This window comes from Anas acuta, chromosome 7, assembly GCF_963932015.1.
Source record: "Anas acuta chromosome 7, bAnaAcu1.1, whole genome shotgun sequence".
Lineage (NCBI taxonomy): Eukaryota > Metazoa > Chordata > Aves > Anseriformes > Anatidae > Anas > Anas acuta.
In genome coordinates this window covers 22,021,354-22,042,012 of record NC_088985.1, presented here as the reverse complement: position 1 = coordinate 22,042,012, position 20,659 = coordinate 22,021,354, and the positions used below count along the sequence as shown (strand labels likewise).

At 36.3% G+C, this 20,659-nt stretch overlaps 1 protein-coding gene and 1 long non-coding RNA gene across 13 annotated transcripts in view; one reads left to right on the top strand and one right to left on the bottom strand.

Moving 5' to 3' along the window:
- LOC137859236 (uncharacterized) overlaps window positions 1-20,659 on the top strand; it is a 57,011-nt gene that overhangs the window by 30,406 nt on the left and 5,946 nt on the right. Inside the window, exon 2 of one of the 2 annotated variants that reach the window (XR_011098204.1) lies at window positions 14,619-14,869. The exons of the other annotated variant lie outside the window; for it this stretch is intronic. This is a non-coding gene — a long non-coding RNA (uncharacterized lncRNA). The remainder of the gene's footprint in view (window positions 1-14,618; window positions 14,870-20,659) is intronic. 2 annotated transcript variants of the gene reach the window in all.
- MYOF (myoferlin) overlaps window positions 10,011-20,659 on the bottom strand; it is a 70,307-nt gene continuing 59,658 nt past the window's right edge. For all 11 annotated transcript variants that reach the window (XM_068688044.1, XM_068688048.1, XM_068688047.1 and 8 more), the window contains 15 exons: window positions 19,794-19,892; window positions 18,990-19,115; window positions 18,105-18,260; window positions 17,905-17,996; window positions 16,794-16,964; window positions 16,118-16,266; window positions 15,800-15,939; window positions 15,484-15,572; window positions 15,303-15,398; window positions 14,485-14,626; window positions 14,089-14,188; window positions 12,622-12,815; window positions 11,612-11,721; window positions 11,119-11,266; window positions 10,011-10,665 (listed from right to left, as the gene is read on the bottom strand). In XM_068688044.1, the coding sequence (XP_068544145.1) occupies window positions 10,630-10,665; window positions 11,119-11,266; window positions 11,612-11,721; window positions 12,622-12,815; window positions 14,089-14,188; window positions 14,485-14,626; window positions 15,303-15,398; window positions 15,484-15,572; window positions 15,800-15,939; window positions 16,118-16,266; window positions 16,794-16,964; window positions 17,905-17,996; window positions 18,105-18,260; window positions 18,990-19,115; window positions 19,794-19,892 (1,848 nt within the window). In that variant the 3' untranslated portion in view covers window positions 10,011-10,629. The remainder of the gene's footprint in view (window positions 10,666-11,118; window positions 11,267-11,611; window positions 11,722-12,621; window positions 12,816-14,088; window positions 14,189-14,484; window positions 14,627-15,302; window positions 15,399-15,483; window positions 15,573-15,799; window positions 15,940-16,117; window positions 16,267-16,793; window positions 16,965-17,904; window positions 17,997-18,104; window positions 18,261-18,989; window positions 19,116-19,793; window positions 19,893-20,659) is intronic.

Below are 20,659 nucleotides of genomic sequence, written 5' to 3'. Positions count from 1 at the left end.
GTTTTGGTAGTGTGTTTGCTTCTGTGAAATGTCTTTCCCTTGAAACACATATAATGGAATTTTTAAGTAGAATTTATTTCATTTGATAAACTGTTCTTATAGTCTGGAGATACTATTTTAAAATACACATATAAAAGCATTTATCAGCCCTCTTTGGGAGGGTCTTAGCCATTTCCACTGACAGCTAGATCAAACCTACAGTTACCTGTTAGTGGAGCATGTAGCACAGTCTAATAATCATGCTTCCCTTTCCTTTCCCTCACGGCAGTATGGAATTGCTGTTAGCTTTCCAACATCCAGGGTAGTGCACTGAGGATACTGTGTGTGTTGAAAGAGCAAAATTAGCAGATGAGCCATTGCTTGCTGTAGACAACCATTTGTAAGGTATTCCCAGGTTCCTCCAAGCTTAGTGAAGTATGCACTCTGTGTGACATGCTCAAGGGCTGAGGCTGCAGCCAAGTTTTTCTGAGTGAAGGTAGGAGCTTATGAATCCACAGCCTGAGTGATACATCCCTTGAGAAAAATACTTGCTTTAGTGCCATAATAAATACTAGTAAGTATCACACTGCATTCTGTGCTAATTAGAGTTCAGACCCTCTTTACCGTATGCAGGCTGAGCTCAGTGGAGATTTACCACACATAATGCGAACAGGATGGTGATTGGATTTTAAACAGCAAGGGGTTGATTAAGGCTTTTATCTTGAGGTATGTGGACCATAAGAGAAGACATGACTGACAAAAATAAAACGAAATGCAGTGATCCAGGCTTCCAGACCAAAGGCACTATGTTCTTAGGTGGAGCCCTGGGAATAAAAAGCTAAAATATTTCAATATGAAATGTCTGAATGTTTGATATGGGGACAGTCAGCCTATGGATTTGAGTGCAAATGAATTATGTGTCCTTGAGACATAACTAATGGCAAAGCAAAAATGGTAAAAGTACTCCTCTTGAAGTCATGCATGGTTCTTCCAGAGATATGTACTTACCTGAAGGAACTAAGCAACTCAAGTAAAGTTTTAGGTTTGGGGGTTATTTTTAACTGTCAGGAATGGTTAATAGCTGATTATCCACAATAAAAGTGGTAATGGAGAAGATACAGACATCTGTGCAGGCAGATTTACTTTGCCATGAGAAATGCACTGCACATAAAGAACAGACAGGTTCCTTCTTGGCGTAGCTGTCAAACTGGTATTATATTTGTGAGAAACTTGGTGTGCTGTGATCTTTCTTGTTTTACAGTCATGGATGAATAGTAACATAGACTTTGGGAAAAGGAGATTTTTGAGAAAGAGTCCTTTGATAGCAATCCACAGAAGCAGCCATGTTCTCTGATAAATATTCTTACTAGACTGCTATTTTCTAGTGCTTTTTTTCCCTCCTAGAAATATAAATTATTAACCTTTTTCCTAATATATATTTTAGTGACATCACAAAGCATGAAAATTCTATGAAGACTCCATCCACATTTTTACAAGGCAGTAGCTCATATGGCATAATTCAATACGCTGCTAATTTGTGTCTCCTTTTGATTCCTTCCCTGTTACTCATTCTCTTGCTTATTTAATGCAGACAAAGATGAAAGCAATTTACAAATGGCTGATCTGAAAAATGCCAACTCAATAAGACTACAGATCACCAAGATCTCTTCATGTTGGCGCTTGGCTTCCATGTCAGAGTTCATTCTATGGTGTCATGTCTGCCAGCTATTTCCGTATGCTTTTTCACTGTTCTCTTACAACTGGGGTAGTACAGGAAGTGTTAGAGTAGACCAGGTCAGGATATTCTGACAATGTTTTATATCATTCTTCTAAGGTCCAGATGATTTTCTGGTTGAAATTACAGTAAGTAGTTTAATCTTTTCACATTTTATAGGGTGGGAAATAGCGTAGGTCAGATTTTTATGTCAGATTTTTTAATATTATTTATTTGTTATTTATTTATATTGTTATTTTTATATAGTTATATTGTCAGATTTGTTTATATATATTCATTTTCTTATCTGCACTCTTCGATATTTGTCCCTAGGGGAAAATATCTAGGGCATGATCCTAGTTTAAAAAAAAAAAAAAAAAAAAAAATAGCACTTAAATTGACAGGTTGCATGACATGGCCTTGTCTATATGGGCTAATTGAAACTGTTTCTACTTTGCCCAAGGCTGAGAGTAATTTACTTGGGTTAGAAACACCAGTAGAGAGACCTTTTCTAAATCAGCTAAGAAGGGACAGTGTAACCACTTCATTTTAGGAGGATTATGCATAATAGAAGATAATTTCATTGAGCTTGAAATTTCATTTGAGGTAGTGTGGGTATGTCCATCTGTTGTCGATAATGGGACAATGAGCTATTCCAGTTTGTAATCCTGGGTCTGTACAGCTCCAGCAACACATGGGTGCATGTTCCTCTGCCTACTTCAAATGTGAGCTACTACTACTGCAGGCACTTTGTGTAGCTTTCTGCAGCTTTTCATGGAAATTAGTATTTATGATAAAACCAACATGCATGTTATTGTCACAGATGGGCAATAGATTTCTTTCCCTCTTTAATTCCTTTCACACCATTAAAATATATATATATATTTTATATATACATATATATCACATTCAGACCAAAAATATTGGAAATGACATTTGGGAATTTCAGTTTCCAAACCAGAAACTCAGCTTTTGAGGTAGAAGTGACATGCAGCAGTGGAAATGCGCAATATAGTTGAAGTTTTATGGAACAGGTGACCAGATGCTGAACAGTTGCTGTGGGAAGGTGTTTTAAAGGTAATTTCCTCACAGAAACCCTGCATCAGCATCTCTACTATGTGAGCAAAGGTAAGGCTGACTGAATTGAAGATGCTTTTCTATGTGCTCCAGTAGGGACAAAGAGCAGATCAGCAGTTAGAACTGATGCTAACAGCAGAACTCTTCGATATTTTGCCAGACTGGCCTAGTTTGTGCTGTGCCAGATGTGTTTGGGGTTTCAACCCCTTTTTTCTTTTTTCTTTTTTTTTTTTCTTTTTTCTTTTTTTTTTTTTTTTTTTTTTCCTTATTGCCTCGAATGCAAAAGTTTGCTCTTGGGTCTTTTGATAGTTTTGGAGCTACATTTCTCTTTTATTGCTTTGGGGGATTTCCATTCCATTTTCCTTTAATTTGCTCCTCCCTGTTAATCGCATAAGAGAAGCTTAGAGTGTTAAGTGAACAGATAATTCTTGGTCTATGTATATGAGCGAGAAGAATTCTGATTTACATGAAAATAGCTACCCTTAGGTTAGACCTTTACATTTGGAAATAAGCTCTTTTCAGGTCTATTTTCCCTCCATTGTTATGTGCTTTATTTAATGTGAATGGTGGATGTTTGGGGAGGGACAGAGGTTTGTTTGACTATTCAGATTCATTGGCAGGATTTAAGTTGGCACAGCATGGATCAGAGCAAGATGAGTGGAGACATCTGATTTCTAATTAAAAACACACGCAGCACATATACTTATGCAATTGAAGTAAATCAAGTAAATCCTTTCTCAGAGCTGATTGCTTCTACCTGTCTACTTTTTGTGTGTGTGTTTAAACTCTCAGCACAGTGGGACCATCACCATTTTATTTCAGGATTTTCAATGCGTGAAACAGACTCCAGAGCTAAAACAGCTCCCCTGTGACAAAGCCTCTGTATGGGAACACCAGGATGAACATCTGCCCAGGTGTTCCAGTACTTTTGTTTATTGTATAAATACTTGTTTCAGTCTATTTTCTTTCTTAATTTTCTAGCAGTATCAGGTACACTGTGCAGGCTTTGCCAAGAGGGCTGATGGATTCTGTGGTAGAGCATATGTGTTTTGGGTTATGTGGATCTGATGTGGGCAGAATTGTTTTAGAAATTTCATTTCTACTCCAAAATGGGAATAGTTGTGGAAAAAAAGCCTGCTGAAGTTGATCTTTTGTGCCAGGCCAGGGCTGTGTCAGAGATTTAGAGTAGGAGCTAATAGCTATAGAGTTCCCAGAGGTGCTGAATCCAGTGTGTTCCCTGCACCCTAGTAGAAAGAGCATGGGGCTGTAGTGAGGGCACTGATTGACTGTTACCAATTCTCAGCCAGAACAAAACTTTCAGAAAACTGTCAGCTGTCTGAAGTAAACTTTTGTTAGGCATGTTAATTAAAATAAAGGCTTCATATATCCAGGAGAGCATATTCATGTACAGAATACTTTTGCAAAGCTTCTCCCCTCAAAATCAGGAAAAAGAATGTTGGGAAATCTGGAATTTTGCTGCAGAAGCCCTGATGCTTTTCTCCCAGATAGTGACATCCAAGGGTATGCTACAAACTGGAGCTTTCATTAGGTTAGTGTACATTTACATCTGTCTTTTACACTTAGAGTAGCTGTTGAGTGTCTTAAAGGATTCTGTATCTTGACTGCTTAGTTGACATATTTGCAAGGTCTGTCCTCATTTCTAGTATGTGTGGACTGGTGGCTCAGCACTTTTTTGCTGTTCAATTTTATTTTTGTTTTCCCATGATACTTGAGTAAATTCTTATGAGTAAATAAATTCTTCTGAAGGTCATTCCTATGTGACAGATGTATTCTTGTCTACTGAGTCTGCCAGCAGTCCCGAAACAGTGCTTTGGGGCAAGGGGACTTGCTAACTGAGGACTTGGTTCAAGAATACCTTGTTTGATGTCTAAATCAGCTTAAGATACTATTCTGTAGGCCATACCCTCCACGATTTGTGTCAATACACTATAGTACTATGGTTTGAAGCAAATAAGAGGATAGTCATACACTAAAAACAATCAAAAAGGGTGAAGGAAGAAGTCAGTGGTGTTCTGATTTTGTTGGTTGAGGGCATGGTAGTGAATAGGAGTAAATAGTAATGCTGCCAGTGTACTGTGAGGTGTACTCTGCTAGAATGGTGACTCTGAAGCTGATCCATGGTCTTTAGAGAATTTGGTTAATTGCGTCTTCGTGGTATTTTATCTGATAACCTGAGTAGCAAGACGGAATATACACTCAAGGCAGGAAAGCTTGGGAATTCTGCAAGGAAGGGTGTCTCTCACAGCTGTGAGTGTATCCTTCTGCTCCCAGTTGTGCAGTGTGGCCTGAGTTGAATGCCTTCCTGGGGATTCCTGCCAGTAAGCATGGGATGCAGTGAAGTGTGAGAGCTTGTTCATTTTGTAGTGTTGTCCGAATATGTAAATGTAGGGAGGTATTTTAGCTTTTGTTCTTATCAAGTTATATGGTCTGATGGTTTGTTCCAACAGTTAAAATCTGCACTAAAAATGTCTCCTCTAACTTTTTGTATTTTTTTTGTGCCTTTTCAGTTGAAGGTTTTGAGGGGAAAGGAGTTTTCATGTGTGCACATGCATGGTTTTACATGGTTTTAATACATTCCCTGAATAAAATCATCTGATTTCTATGTTCTCTACCTCTCTGTAGCTTACTTTAGATGTATTTTCTTGTTACTCTGTCACTTTTCAGGCTAGTGCTGATCTCTTAATCTTTTCTTGTACAGGAGGCCTAATTTGTTATTCTCATTGTCAACATTTGAATCTTTATGCCTTTTTCAATGTGACTCTTTTTGAGACCTGTGACAAACTCAAATATGAAGTTTGAACATGAGCTGATTATGTTGGATAGAACACCATTGTAACAGCATGACCTTGGTTTATTCATTGCTCCTTGTTTGATGATGGGTACAACTTTGTTTCTTTAATTTCTGTTTCATATTGCTCATCTGCATTGTTTCATTTGCTCTCACTGGCTGATCTGATTAGAGGGCATGGCTGTTTAAAGAGGTACTACCGAGAGGAGTTTAGGTGCAAATCTGTAATTGTTTCATTACCACCTAACAGCAGTTGCACTTAAGGTTAATATAAACTCACCAGGCACTACTAGTTCTGCATCTTCTCCTTTCTGGAAGTGTCTGTGTCTTCTTACAGCTGAGAAGTGTGACACTTAAACTTGGTCATGGAGAAAAGATTCAGTATATGTGAAGGCTTGTGCTTGAAGCAGTACAGTCAGAGGGGAGGTCTGTACAGGTTCAGCTCACTTCTCTGCCTGAAAGATTGAAGCCTGAACCTGTTACCTGGCTGAGGGTGCCCTTACTGGTAGGGTGTTGGTGGGGACACCCTCCAGCACCACTATTGTGGTAGCAGCACTGATGCAGAAAAGAATGGAGGAGAGGTGGTTTGGTCTGTGGGTCCCGAATGGATGCTGGCACCTTGCTGCAGCTCTGAGCTGTGAGTGGGAAGATGCTATAGGCTCATTGTCCCTCAATGATGATGAAGTAACTCCCCTAAAGGAAGTCAGTGAATGCCCCACTACTCTGTGCTGGCACTTGTAGATCCCTTTTGAGCTGGCTGGTGGTCCCACTGCTCTGTTCAGGGCATCTGTGTACCTCTGAGTGTCCCAGTGCTTTTTGCTGCTAGTTGTGGCACCTGTTAGGGCTAGGAAAGGAATACAACTGCTTTGGAGTCTTTCATAAGCAACTGTAGTGTATTCAGAGCTTTTTGATGGCTTCAGGGACGTATGCGTTTTCCCATCTCTGTTCTTCATCTTGCGCTTGTCAATGGATTTCATCTGTTGGCCATAGCAAAAGCTTACAAAAGAGACAAACTTTTTTGAAGGGTAGATTTGTGGTCAGAGTGCTATTGGACTCAGTGGACATAGTGTCTATGTTCCCTCTTTTTATTTTTTTTTTCCCTTTTATTTTTCCTTTGGAGAATTTACTTTCTAATTCAGTTGCCTGTATATATACATGACAGCTTTCTTTACGCACAACTTTACACAAGAGTAAAGCCCTGAGTATTATTTAGTATCTGAGATAACATATGCAAGATTCAGCAATGAGTGATGCAATCTCACTATTTGATTCTGCTTTCAAGTTGCTGGTAGATACTTCGGCATCTAGTGGCACAGAGTGGAAACTTTCACAGCTGCAGCACTGGTCAGTGGGGACAAGCCTTTCTCTTTCAATCACTTTCTATTTGTATACATTTGTATATATTATTATATATAACTATATATATTTATTATTTATATTTAATATCAATATATGTTACATATATTGCATTATATGTAGAATATACAATTTATACATATATTTATGTATAATATTATATATATGTATTTGTAGAATTGGTAAGTCCCAAATGCATTTACAACTGTGCTTGCTAAATACACTTTGCAACAAAGGACTTTGATGGGATTGTGTTTTCCCTTAACTACTAAATAATGTTACTGTTCATATGTGAACCATATTCAGGATAGGAATGAAACTGCAAAGTCTTTGTGAACACATGAGACTTGGGATGTCATCTTGTGGTTGTTTGAAGAAATGCAAGAACATTGTGGGTGTTGGTGAGTTTAGTCCTTCTTTATCTTACCCCGAGTTGGTTTAGGTGCTGATTTTTTTCTCAAGCTACATGATGAGTTTTTCTTGTATAATCTGTGCAGTTGTAAAGTATGTGACAGCAGCTGTTAACCTTCTTACAGCCTGCTTCAGTAGTCAGGGTTTGGGGTGAATATAGGAAGCATTTACCATCATTTGAGGGGCATCTGATAAGAAATAGCATGCTTCTTGGAAAGCTGAATGTATCAAAGAATGCAGCTGCTGCTTCATGAACATAACACAGTGTCAGAGCCAGAAGGACTCTGATGTATTGTTGGCAAGTGAGATAGTGCTTTTATTTAGCCATTTTTGTTAAAAGTGCTTCCTGTCTAGCTTTAGCATTTCTCAGGCTTTTTCAGCCAGCTATCATCTCATGTTTTAAGGACACTGAGGTGCAGAGAAGGCAGCCTCATCAAATAGATTTTTCCAAAACAGAGAAGTCACTTTGGACCCAGATAATCATCTCTGTAGAGTCTGTGCACTAAGGAATTGTGACAGGAGTGCTCTTGAACTGGGCACATCAGCTCACAGCCCAAAATATTTTGGATGACGGTGCCTGTGGAATTGCTGAAGTGAAAAACAGAGTTTATTTCACTTTGTTCTCCTGACTACTAAGAAAGGAACTCAATATTGATCATCTGTTGTGACCTGATCATCTTTGTTGTGGATGAAGGGTGGATTTGACTTTTTTGATTGTGTGGCTGTACTTCCCAAACTGCTTTAAAAGGTTGTAAACTTGAAGTGCACGCCTTGTGGAAAGAGTGGCATAGACCTGTTCCAGGCATGAAGGAAAACTTGATCAGAAAAGTGTGCGACTTGTGACTCCTATGTTCCAAACCACAGACTGAGGGTGAAGATCAACTAGAGATGTATGCCTGGTTGTAGTACTGAAGATAGTAAGACAAAAATCTTGTATTTTTATGGAGTAGTTAAAAAATCATCGACATTTATATTCAACGGGTTATTATTAATTGAGGCAAAGCAACCTCACAGGAGGAGGAATTCCTAGGGTTCATTTGTTTCCTATGGTAAGGAAGAGTGTTAGGTACATCTATACTCTGCCCTTTTTACTGTATCCTCAGAGGGTGTTTCCTTCAGTTGCTGGTAAGGGGAGCAACATGACCTAAGTGAGCGTCCAAGTAGCCAGGGCTCAGCAAGCATGGCACAAAGTTGTTTCTATATAGGGCTAAATCTTTGCTGCTGTGTGAGCTAGGTAAAAAGCTACTCTACTTTGGAGTCATGCACGGTCCACTACACTGCATTACAGGTTTGACTAGCATTGTATGTAAACGATAATGCTCTCATTTTCTTGCATGTGAACATGTGTTTTCTTTTGTTTGTTACTGGGACAAGCTGGGAGGCAGAATGGCTTCTCAAACTTTTCAGTTATGTTTTTGTGTCATTTACATAATTATAGTGAAACTACCAAGCCTATGCATGCTTATACAAAGAGGCATCTGTTAGGCAGTGAACTCAGAAGGGGCAATATCTGCCCCTCTTCAAATACTAGGTGAAGAGGCTTGCTCATATCTATACTCTGCTTCATAACTGGTTTCTGAGGAATGCTGTTCCTAAATACCTCCTTAACGTTAAATGCTGTGCTAATGACAACCATTACAAGTAACACACTTTCTTGTTATACAATGAAAATAAGGCTGCTGTGATTTTTACCTTCTGTCATATTTATGGCATTGACTAAGACAGATTTTAATAGTGGATGATCAAACATTAGGTGACACAATTACTGGTTATTTCTGGAGTGCTATTTCATCATTAGTGAAGGGACAATCCATCTGGATAGAGATTAGTTCCAGCTCTGAGCTCTCATTCATAGGTCAAGATGCTTGACAGTTTCTTAACCAAAAAATACGGGTGTTATCATCTTTTTGACAGGATGACTGCTACTTTTGCCTCCCGTTCTTGCTAAAAGGACTTCACATTTATATAATACCTTTACTATAGCTTATTCTACAGAATTAAATCAGTAACTTTTTTTTTTTATTTTGCCTGACAAGTGCATGTTTTTTTCACAGTGCTGTAAAAAGCATTGTGTGCCATTAAATACAAGATTTTTTTCAAGGACTAATTAATTCTCGCAGTTGTTACTGCCATCCTTCTAAAGCCAGCAGGAATCTTAATGCAGTTAAGAGTGTGACTATCATACAAAATACTGTTTTCAAGTTCTGCTGCAGATTTTTTACATTTAAAGCACTGGAGAGTGCTTCTACTTTGGTCCTCCATAACATCAAGGTGGAATTCCAGCCTATAAACCTGAGTTTACTGCAGATTATTTTATATTCTATGGTAACTAGGAGGAGTCTAAATAAAATACTGTGCATTCAGATCATGTTTTAAACCAGGGTTTATCTAGGTTGCATATCCCTTTATGTTCTGATTCAAGATAATCTCTAAATCCAAGAAGTATAAGGAAATTATTCAAGAAGTTTCATTTCTTTATTAATTTCCTCATTAATGAGTAAATTCGTTAGAGTTTTGTGCAGAATTATTTCCTTATTCTTCACGGTGAAGACAATAATAAAATACCATAAAATCCAGATTAATAGACTTATTTCCTCTGATTGACACTATACAATACCTAATGCATTGCAGTTTTGCAAAAGAAATGAAATCTGGAAACTTGCATTTTACTTGCGGATAATTTTATTTAACCATTTTTACATTACAGTAAGTAAACAGTATATTAATGTATTTATTTCTGTGTTCATGCAGTTGTCAAGATACATACAGTGTTAAGTCTACAGTGCAATAATTAAGAATTTAAAGCAAAATGATGCTGTAATCTTTCCTGAAAACATCTGACCCATTACTGATTGCACTGTGAGGTTTCTTAGGCATATGTAATTATAAGTAGGGTTTGTTTTGCATTACATTAAACATTAAAAAGTTTCAAGGTGTACCCAATACAGATAAATTCTCAAAAGTATCCATAAAAAATAGAGATAGCAAGAGCAGGCAGTCTCCTGAGTGATTTTTATATATAAAAAAAATTAGTTTAAAAGCAATGGAAGGCAGAACCTTACCATGTGTAGGTGTTACTGAAGACAAAAGGCCTTGTTTGTTTGTGTGTTTTTTTTTAAAACACCAGTCATGACCCCTTGAACCTTGGCTAACCTTGGTTAAATTCTTTCTTCCCATCTATTTTCCAGTTCAAAATAGTAGCAGACAAAAAGCATGCTGAATTTGGTCCACAGCCTGAGGCAAAACCTCACTGCTATTGAAGATGAGGTGAAAAAACTCTTCTTTAAATTGGTTTCACAATCTTCATTGATAAGTAGTTCTGTGGGAGTGAGGAGAGAGGAAACAACAGAAGTGAAAAGATTTATATTTTTATGGAATATTTCAGTGTAGTTTTCTAAAAGACATTTAAGATCCTAGACTGCATCAGAATGTGTTCAGGGTATGCTAATTCAGTTAAAATATGGTAAAGATAGTAAATTAAGATATTTCAAATTAAAATAGAATGAAATCCATACACAATTTTTAATTGTGTACATTAGTAACACCTGTAAAGCACCATCTTCAAGCTTCATCTTCAGTTTTAATGTAGTTCTTATTTCTTTATCATTAAAAATCCATTGGAACTGTTTACAGGTATAAGGATCCCTATCTCCCTGCTAGAATTGAGCTGATTAGAATTTCTTGTAGGAGGAAAGGGGTGTATGCTGTTGACACTCATAAAAGCTAGCCTCACACTACAGCTGAACAACAGTAACTCTGAAAAAATTCTTACCGGCAATGAATAGAGGAGTACTGCTACAAACAAGAGTATAATCAGCAAGATAATAAGGCCTATGAAGAGCCACTTAAACCTGCGCCACACAATAAATTTCATTGTCTTGCAGGGATTTGTAAACCAAAGGAAGGAAGTGTCTGGTCGGCTGCATTTTGAAAGAAAAAAAAATATTAATTGTACTATAAATATAGGGAATAGTTAAACTAACCCAGCAAAACACTGTGGTTTTAGAGTTGAAAAAAACATAGATAATTTTTTAGTGTAAGATAGCGATTTCAGTAAATGTGTGCCATTATATTGAAACCACCTCGCTTTTTTATCCTTACATTTGCAGAAGGAAACACAGATGGCTTTTATAAGCTTTTTATAAGCGCAGTTTTGCAAAGGATAGTTCAGGTCTAATAGGTCACTTGCTGCATGCAGATCTTGTCAAGAGCATCACAGTTGCTAGATGCATATTTCTCAAGCTAGTAAGAGAAAAACATCTTACTTTGGTAGATCTAATTTGGGGTTCATGTTGGGTTCATCTCTTCCTTTACCAGCTGGCCTTTCCTCAGCTTCTTTTTCATTGACAACTTCCAATGTCATTTCAACTTTACCCTTCAGAAAATACGTGGCATGAAACAAGAAACAAACATCTTACTGAAACAGCAGGAAGAATACTTGTTTGATACTTAAACAGCACAGTCTTGTACAAGATTCTTTTGTGTGCACATGTGTTTCCATTTCCAAGTATACTTGTTTCTGCACTGTGGCAGTGTCACAATAGAGCCATAGAGAATGACAAATAAAAAAAAAAAAGATACAGTACATAAAATGGTTTTGCTAGTTTACTAGCGGTTCGATTTTAGGCTAAGTATTGCTTTTACCAATTTGGCAAAACAAAGTTCTGTTTTTCTTTCAAGAACAATGCAAAGACTGCATCTTTCCCTAATGATTAAGTGTCTCATTTTTATGTTGCTGTTGGATTTTTTTTTTTTTTCCTCCAGATAGATTAGATCCTTGGCAATAAAAAGTCTGGTTAAATTGCTCTGGGTCTTCTGATAAGCAAGAAGCCAGTCTGTATTTTCAGTATACAAATTTTATATATATATACACATAATATATAAATAAATAAATATATATATTAAAAAAGCTTTGGATTTAAGCTTTTTTTCTTTATTCTTTAATTCATTTAAGATGTCTCATGTTTCTCCTAAGCAAGCAATAACATGCTAAATTCATTTGAATAATAATAATATTTGTTTATTTGGTGAGATAACTGGACTCAACATGGTGCCAAAGTCCTTCAAGGTAAACAAAGTTAAAGACAAAATAAATGAATTAAATTAGTAAACTCATAGTTTAATTGTTGATGGAGCAAACTTCCTGAATTTGTGCATGGGACCAAGTATTTACTCCTCTATCCACTAAAAGATAACAGCTAAGCAAAGGGTCTCTTTTCAAGTAACCAAGAAAGGCTGTAAAGCGAAGTAATTTTTAAAGTAGTAGTAATCATACCGCTAAAATGCGTGAGCCATCCTTTTCAACATAACACGGCCACCATCCTTTCATAGATTTTTGTTCAAAGAGAGAGGCAGTCTTGGGAGCCTTCTGAAAACTGTCTGCCTTGTATTCTGGAATCATGTCTATATTGCATTTCTCTGGAATTTTTGCTGGAATTATTGTTTTATGTAAATCAAGTTCCACAAAACCTGCAAGACATAGAGATTAAAAAATAAGCATTGTATAATGCTACCAACCAAAAGCATAGTGGTTCAACATAAACCTTTTATCTCCAAGCATGTTCTAGAGGAAGAGTGATGAACAGATGTGTTACATTCTTATTTATCTAAGCATGTTGTGAGGCATGTAAGAGGCTGTGTTTACACCCATCTTGTTGGTATTGAAAGCATTGGTGTTGATACAATGCCTCAGCAAGCTGCCCCCCTCCTTTTTAATGCAACATGACTTGATATTTAATAGTGTTTTCCCCCATGTACCTAAACAGAAAATAACCAAGTACAGCAATATAATGCATATGTAATTTCTGGTAGTTAAACATATTATTTACCAAACTTTTTAATGATGGTTATCAATTGATGATTTGTTTCCAGTTTTTGAGGGCTATATGGTTTGCATGTAATCTAAAGATTTATCTACCTTAAAACAGGGTAGAGAAGTTTCTGCAGGGCAGTATCTCTATAAGGTCTTTTTTGTGTGTGTGTAAACTACAGCATTCAACTTTGAAAATCGGTATTTGTCATTTTTAGAGCAAAACTTCAGATTAGTCAAAAGTGACTAAGTGCAAAATGTCTTGCAAGACTTCTTGCATTACATGTTTTATTGCAAGACTTCTGTTTTCCTATGTGTTACATAGTTAAATAAAAATACCATAAGAAAAAATATCCTCTGGTGTTAAGGAATCTCAAATCCTCTCAATCAATGCTTTTCACTGAACGTACGTAAAGGCCTGCCTCAGCAAGGATGCTGTACAAATCTGAATTAATAATAGCATGAAATAGATTTTTTGACCTAATTTACAGCATTATTTTAGCATTATTCCTTTACATAGAATTGAAGTACTCCTGCTGTAAGTTTTCATACACATTATGAAATTTCATACACATTTAAAAGTTGGACTTGGTGCTTAGGGACATGGTTTAGTGGGTGACATTAGTAGTACAGGGATCAGATGATCTTGAAGATCTTTCCCAACCTTAATGATTCTATGATTATCTTGCCGTTCACATGTTGTGGTAAGACTTACATGAATACAAATTATATTGGTTTACCTGCAGTTAGGCTTTCACTGAGTGAGTATCCATTAATTCATGAGCACAAGTTACAAACATTGTACTACTGTGTGAAGGTAGGAGTGTACTTGCATGCTCAGTAGCTAACTTTGAAAATATAGACTTTAATGCAATAATTTAAAATTGTTTTTATACCCTACTTTGATATGATGATAATTCTTAGAAATCTTACCGAGATAGTCATCCAAAGAGAACTTGTCATTATCCCATATCTGGATGATCAGTTTGGGTGGGATTCTGAATTCTGTCTTGTCAAGACTCCAAAAATGTTCCTATTTTAAAAAACAAAACACAAGTAACTTTTTAAAATTACATCTGAAAATTCAATTCTGTGGCCTGTTAGTAGTTGTGAATTCTAATGTGGGGTAGGGAAAAATTAAGCATCCCTTTACTTTGCTAAGCGGAGACTGCTGTTCCTTGCTCAAAGAAAAAATTGAACCTGCTTGCAATAGAAGCTTGAGAAAATTATGCAGAAATGAACCAAGCTGCCTCTATATGTGCAACAGACAAAATTAACAGACTAATTATGGTATGTATTCAAAGTATTGAAATCTTTAGAAATACTTACCTTTTTGGAAACTATACAGAGTTGCTCTGCTGGGAGATAGTCAAAAGGAAAAACAAATCTCCAGTTAAAGTTCCCTTCACCATCCAATGATCGGTAATGAACATCTGTTTTCTGCTTATTTTCCTCATTACCAGGCATCCATCTGAAAGTAGAGACAGACACGTTTACTGTTTGTAGTGGAACTACACTGGTATGCATTTGTATTTCAACCATGGTTTTGAGTGGTTGCAAACAAGCCACGGGAGTTGCTCATGGATGGCTAGAGGCTTCTATAGACACATGGATGGAGACTTTCACATGCTTCCTATTTGGTTCAAATTTGGCACTGCAAATACAAACACCTGAACTGAACTTTTAATCTGCTAAGACTAGTACTCCAACGGCAGTGAGTTTTATTATTACTATTTTTTTGGAAGAATTAGATCGATAGCCTAATAGTATCTTGCTGTGTAGCTGTTTTTTTTTTTTTTGCTTTTTTTTTTTTTTTTTTTTTTTTTTTTTTTTACATTAAGACTACGAAATGTAACAAGATTCCAAGCTGTGTAGCACCAAAGCTAACACACTAGCTTGTCTGTTGCTTCTCACCTCTAGATTTTATTTTTTTGTAAGGCTGAATTTTTGGGATCTTTCACAACACATTAACTGATCATGCTATATCTCATGATACTTCTGTACTTATCTGAGGTTAGCACTACTTCAGAGTGAAGGGTGCACTGCCTTGGCTGAATCAAATCATCTTTGGTATCCATGTTCTTGGCAGTTCCAGTATATTCTGAATATCATTTATCTGCAAGTGTTAAATGACAGGATGCTCCTACCCTTTCACATAAATGTCACTCATTTCTTCCCCTGTGATGCTCTTTTCATCCAGAAGGACATCTTTGGTGTTCCAGACAATCACACGTAAAACATACCTAGGAGAGAAGATGTTTGGGGAAAAAGAATTGAATTGCCTCTGTCGTGGCTACCAGATGATGTGCAATATGTATAGATACTCACTTCTTGGCTTTTCGGGGAGTGATGTTGAACGGAGGGCCTGGAGGCCCTAAGCTTTTAGGGAAAACATCAACCCACATCTGGAGCTTTCCCTGTATTAGTAAAGAAGATGAATGAGGGATTGTTTGCTGCATACGTGTTTATCACGGTAATTCTGTGGAAATGTCTATTGATTAGTACTAATTCTAGCTCATTCATGTTAACAGTGTCAGAACTTGTACAGGCTTCAGGCACCCTTATGTATTTTGGCTTTTCTGCTTGCAAAAGGAATGCTCTATTTCTGCATTCAATAAACAGAAGTAAAACCAGTTCATAGTACCTGAGGGATGTTGGGCTGGAATGTGCTATATAAGGTCCTCGTCTCCACATGCTCAGGTACCAAACCCTGGGTTCTGAGGATATGAAGGGCTAGCCGCTCTTCACCTGGACCAAGATGCTGATGCAGTACTTTGTTAGCTTCTGAAACAAAATAAATGGAATAGAACAGGGGCTCATGACTCAGAATTTGCATTTGAACTTTTTTTTATAAAAGTTAAAATTGAGTGCAAAACTGCGTACCTTGAAGTCAAAATAGCTGAAAAGTTTTATATTTGTGTCAATATAAATTTAAGAAGGAAATTAAAGTAAACAAACTCACCAGCTGCCTCCAAAGTATAGTCTTGTCCCCCATAGTTAATTCTTCTACCATTTTCAGAGATGACAGGAGGAGCATAACCTTTAAACCTGGCTATGTTTTGCAATAACTGGGTTGGTTTCAGTTGATCACGCCATGTGTTCACACCAGAACTTTTAGGAAAACAACAGAAACATATCTTAAAATTATTCAACATTCAAGGTATTTATCAATTATCTTAAATTTATTTATTAGTTTTAAAATGATTCAGAAAGGACATATCTGGTTATATTGTCTGCTTGCATCTGATACAATTACATGATTTTGAACCAGCTCAATTACCTTTCAAGACAATGCTTTTTCTTTACATATCAAAATAACACGTTAACAGATACTTTCATATTAATTAGCATGAATAGGTCAGAAAACTGTTAAGTATGTGTTCACTGTATAGAAACAACACACATTACCATATGAAAAGAGAATTAAAATGTTTTATGTCATTGTTTTCAGTCAAGGCTCTTTTGAAGACTTTAAAGCTTAACTTGGAATTCAGATGATACAGTGAGCTCAACAGAAAAGCATCAGAAACCATACAATTGTTTTAACTATACAATTGAGATGAAGGAAGTCCAGATTTGTTACAGACAGTGGAGACCAGATGTACAGATATGACTTCTCAACAGACAGTATGACTTACATGCAGTACTGCTGCGGGATGCCACAGTGAGACCCGTAACGAGAAAGAAATCTGTTCTCAAGATCAATTGTGGTTTCTCCCACTTTTTCATCACGAGTCAATGTGTCATAGTCATAGACTGAAATTTTCAGATCTTTTTCTTGAGGTAAGAAGCAGCTGAGTTCATACATTCTAAATATAAAAGTGTCCAGTTAACACTGTTCCTCAGAATGTTTATTTTTGATATAAGATACTAAATGGATGCTTCCAGTGCTGATAATTCTAGTAGCAGTTACCATTGATACTCTACTTCATTATTTGTAAATATTAATATTTCTGTTTTGTACTGCTATTGATACTTCAACTTTCCTTTCTACACAATGCATTACTTGGGGTTTTCTGTGCAGCAGCTTGAAATGGGACTTGGAAAGCTAGTGTGGCTCTTTGTTAATCACACTGTTAAAATCCACTTTTTTTTTGCATAATTAGAACTTCTAAATTTTTAAATCACAACACACACACAATAAATATGGTCCAAATGTTCAGTGTCTGACTAGAAGGGATTAGTTATCTTGCTGCCCTTTACAAAAAAGACTGGAGAATTTGCCTAAATTAATTCTCTGAATCCACTTTCAAAGTATTCAGTCTGATGTTTGTCACTGCTGCTGAATGCATTACTTTTGAGTACTCTAGTGGTAAATTATTCTCAGTATCCTTTTTTGATTTAATTTCTAGTCTGACTTTTTAACATAGACTTCCAGATTCATTATAGAAGAACTTGGAAGAACTGGTTATTCATCATGACACCAAAGTAAGTTTCAGAACTAAAACTTTTTCCATATTTTCTAGGCACATTTCATTATTCTTATACATATAACACAGGGCAGTTTAGTATGTTGTCTGCATTTGTGCAGTGTACCCGTGTAATACAAAAAATTTAGACCAGTCAAACACCTACACTGTACATTGATTACAAAAGGGAAATACCTTATGTAACTTCAGTCACAATTGTCAGTATAAAACTGTGAATACAGCACTAGTTATTTAAGATAATGGTTAATCTCAATTGCATGACATTCTCAGAAAACATGAAACATTCTAAAATGCGGAAATGGAAAATAAAATTTGTTACCTGCCAAAAACTGGGTTGAGAGTATTAGGCACATAATTATCTCTGTCTTCAATTACTTTTTTACCAAGGGATATTTTTATGTAAGGATCACACTATTTAAAGTAAGAAGAAATGTTATTAACAAGTAGTTATAAGACTAACTTTATGTAAAATATATTACAGCAGAGTTAGCTCACAGACATTCCAAAACCAAGTCTCACCAGCCCATTATTATCCTGGGGTTGAAGCTGCAAAGCTCGAACAATATAAATGCGCACGATACACTCCTGAGGCCCGCTGTCTGGTAGCTCGCGGAACTGGCGAGGAGGAGCTGGAGTAGTGGGATCATCAGGTAATGCATAGATTTTAAAGGATCCCTAAAAAGTAATACAAAGACTCAATCAAGATAAATGTCGAAAAATCTATATATTTTTTTCTTATTTATCCTATGCATACACACAGTTTTACACAGAAACAGGAAAATTATATCCTTCTTTAAGTTAAAAGTTGTCACTTGGAAGTCATTTGACTTCAGTGGGTTTTGGGTAAGACAGCAAAGGCAAAGTTATATCCCTAGCTGACTGAAATTGATATACTTCTTAAAAATTTCAACAGTATTACTTAGCTTGCTCCTGCTAAGAACATGTAATATACTTCATGTTTATTTGCCTTACCAAAAACAATTTATGTTATTTTTAAACCGATTTTAACATTATTTTCATCTTTAAAAGTCATAAAGTCACAGATACAGTACAAAATACCTTTCACAAATTCATTCTACAAATGTATTTTGCTGAGAACGTCTGCAGGTGAAACTTTGACTCTGTTCAAGGGACTATCTGGGAAGGTTCTGTTCCACAGACAGGTTCCCAGAGACTGCATTAGCAGGAATGATATTTCTTTGAACTTACCACGTATCACATTTAATGTAAGCCATGAGCAGCTGTCCCTTCTGTGAAAAAAGGAAAGGCCTATACCTAAGCAGGTAAGAGCATTTGCATTTAACTCTGCTGAAATGTTTGCATGTAGATTTACTCAAATTATAAGCTCTTAAGAACAAAAGACTGCATCCAGCATTTTGTTGTTGCCCATTACCTGAAATTTACCTTAAATTCTCCAACCACTGATGGATCATCACCATCCTCAGTTTTGCCTCTGTACAGCTTAAATGTATCACAGAAATCTGTTAGGTTATTAAATTCAGGTACTTTCTCCAATTCACAGTCGTATACCTTAAAGAAAAAAAAAAGGGAAAAAGAAAAGAAAACACACAGTTTAGAAATTAGCATACCTATCAGCTCCAACAGTGTGGTACTGCAACATGTACAGTATATTTGATGGAATACCTTAAGGAATTAAAGCATTAAAAGCTATTTTTACTTTTACATCTAAGTGAGTGGAAGAGATGCAATATTTGGAGAACATGATATCAGGCTTTATTTAGGCCTTGTTAAAAACAGAGTAAATAGCATTTTACAACATTATTTTTATTTTCTTCATTAGGTGTATTTAGATGAGACATGGAAGTGATCTGGCTTCAATTTTAACAAAGGGACAGTAAAAGATGCTGTCCTCAGTCTGTTCATACTTTTTTTTTTTTCCCCAATCTGTAGGCTGAGTTCTAGGACCTGATTGGCAACCAAAAGATTAGGAGTAAAATTCCATTTGACTGAAGGTTAGACTAAAACGCTTAACTACAATTATTAAGAGAAGTATTAAGTAGAAAAGAAGCAAAGATTTTTTTTCTTAAAACTTTCATTTCACCATGTGAATTAATAATAAACCTTTAAATGAAATCATGTACAGCTAAATTTTGAAAAGTGTTTAAAAAAAATGAAGGGATTGGCTCTGACCAGGTTTTGGGTCTGCAAACGTTGGCAAATATTCATTTATTTTATCAACAGCAATACCTTTAAAGTGTCATATCCTTTTTTAATATACTGTCCGCATTTTTCATGGTCTCCTGTTGAAGCATAAAATTTGCTCCACCAATCCACAATTTCTTCCTCCTTAAAAGAAAAAAAAAAGAAAATAAATATTTTATTGGGTGTTGAAGCCTGTCATATCATACAGTAAAGCAGACACGATGAACAGTTAAAGTCAGGAAAAGCCAAATTCTCTAAAACTCATTATCAGTTAAATAATAGTAAAAGTTCATCTGCAAGAGGAATAGAATGCAAATGTTAAGGCTGAAAAGATGGAATTACTCTTACCTAGGGTTAGACATCTAGCTAGCTTGTTAGTCAACAGAGAGACATCTCCAACAAAGCAATTAATTACTGCTGTCTAGATAACCATTTCAAAGGACTGCTTTCTGGAGCTGTATGTATTTTTCTCCTCCATCTTCCAGCAGTGCAGCACAGTCTAACCACTTAAGTTTTAGATTGCTTAAGTCACAGGAAGTGAATGGACACTTAGCTGGTGCAGTCATTGTTTTGTCTGCTAAGGAAAAACACCATCAAGTCTGGGATTCATTGCAGGATTTGCATTCTTGTAAAAACTACATGTGAATGTGTTGATTTATTTATTTTTCCTGGAGGAAAAAAATATGCTAGCTTGCTTTCAGCATTCCCATTTCAGCAACTCTAACTGATCTGACCATACATTTTTCCATTAAAACCAGTGGACATCATCTGTACCATGACAAAATCTAGTCAGTTAGTGGTCACTTCCGTAATGATTACCAAACGTGGTTAAAAAGAAGGAGCAATGAAATCTTGAACTCTTAAAAATATTAAGTCATGCAACCACTACATGTACATATACAATTTACGCA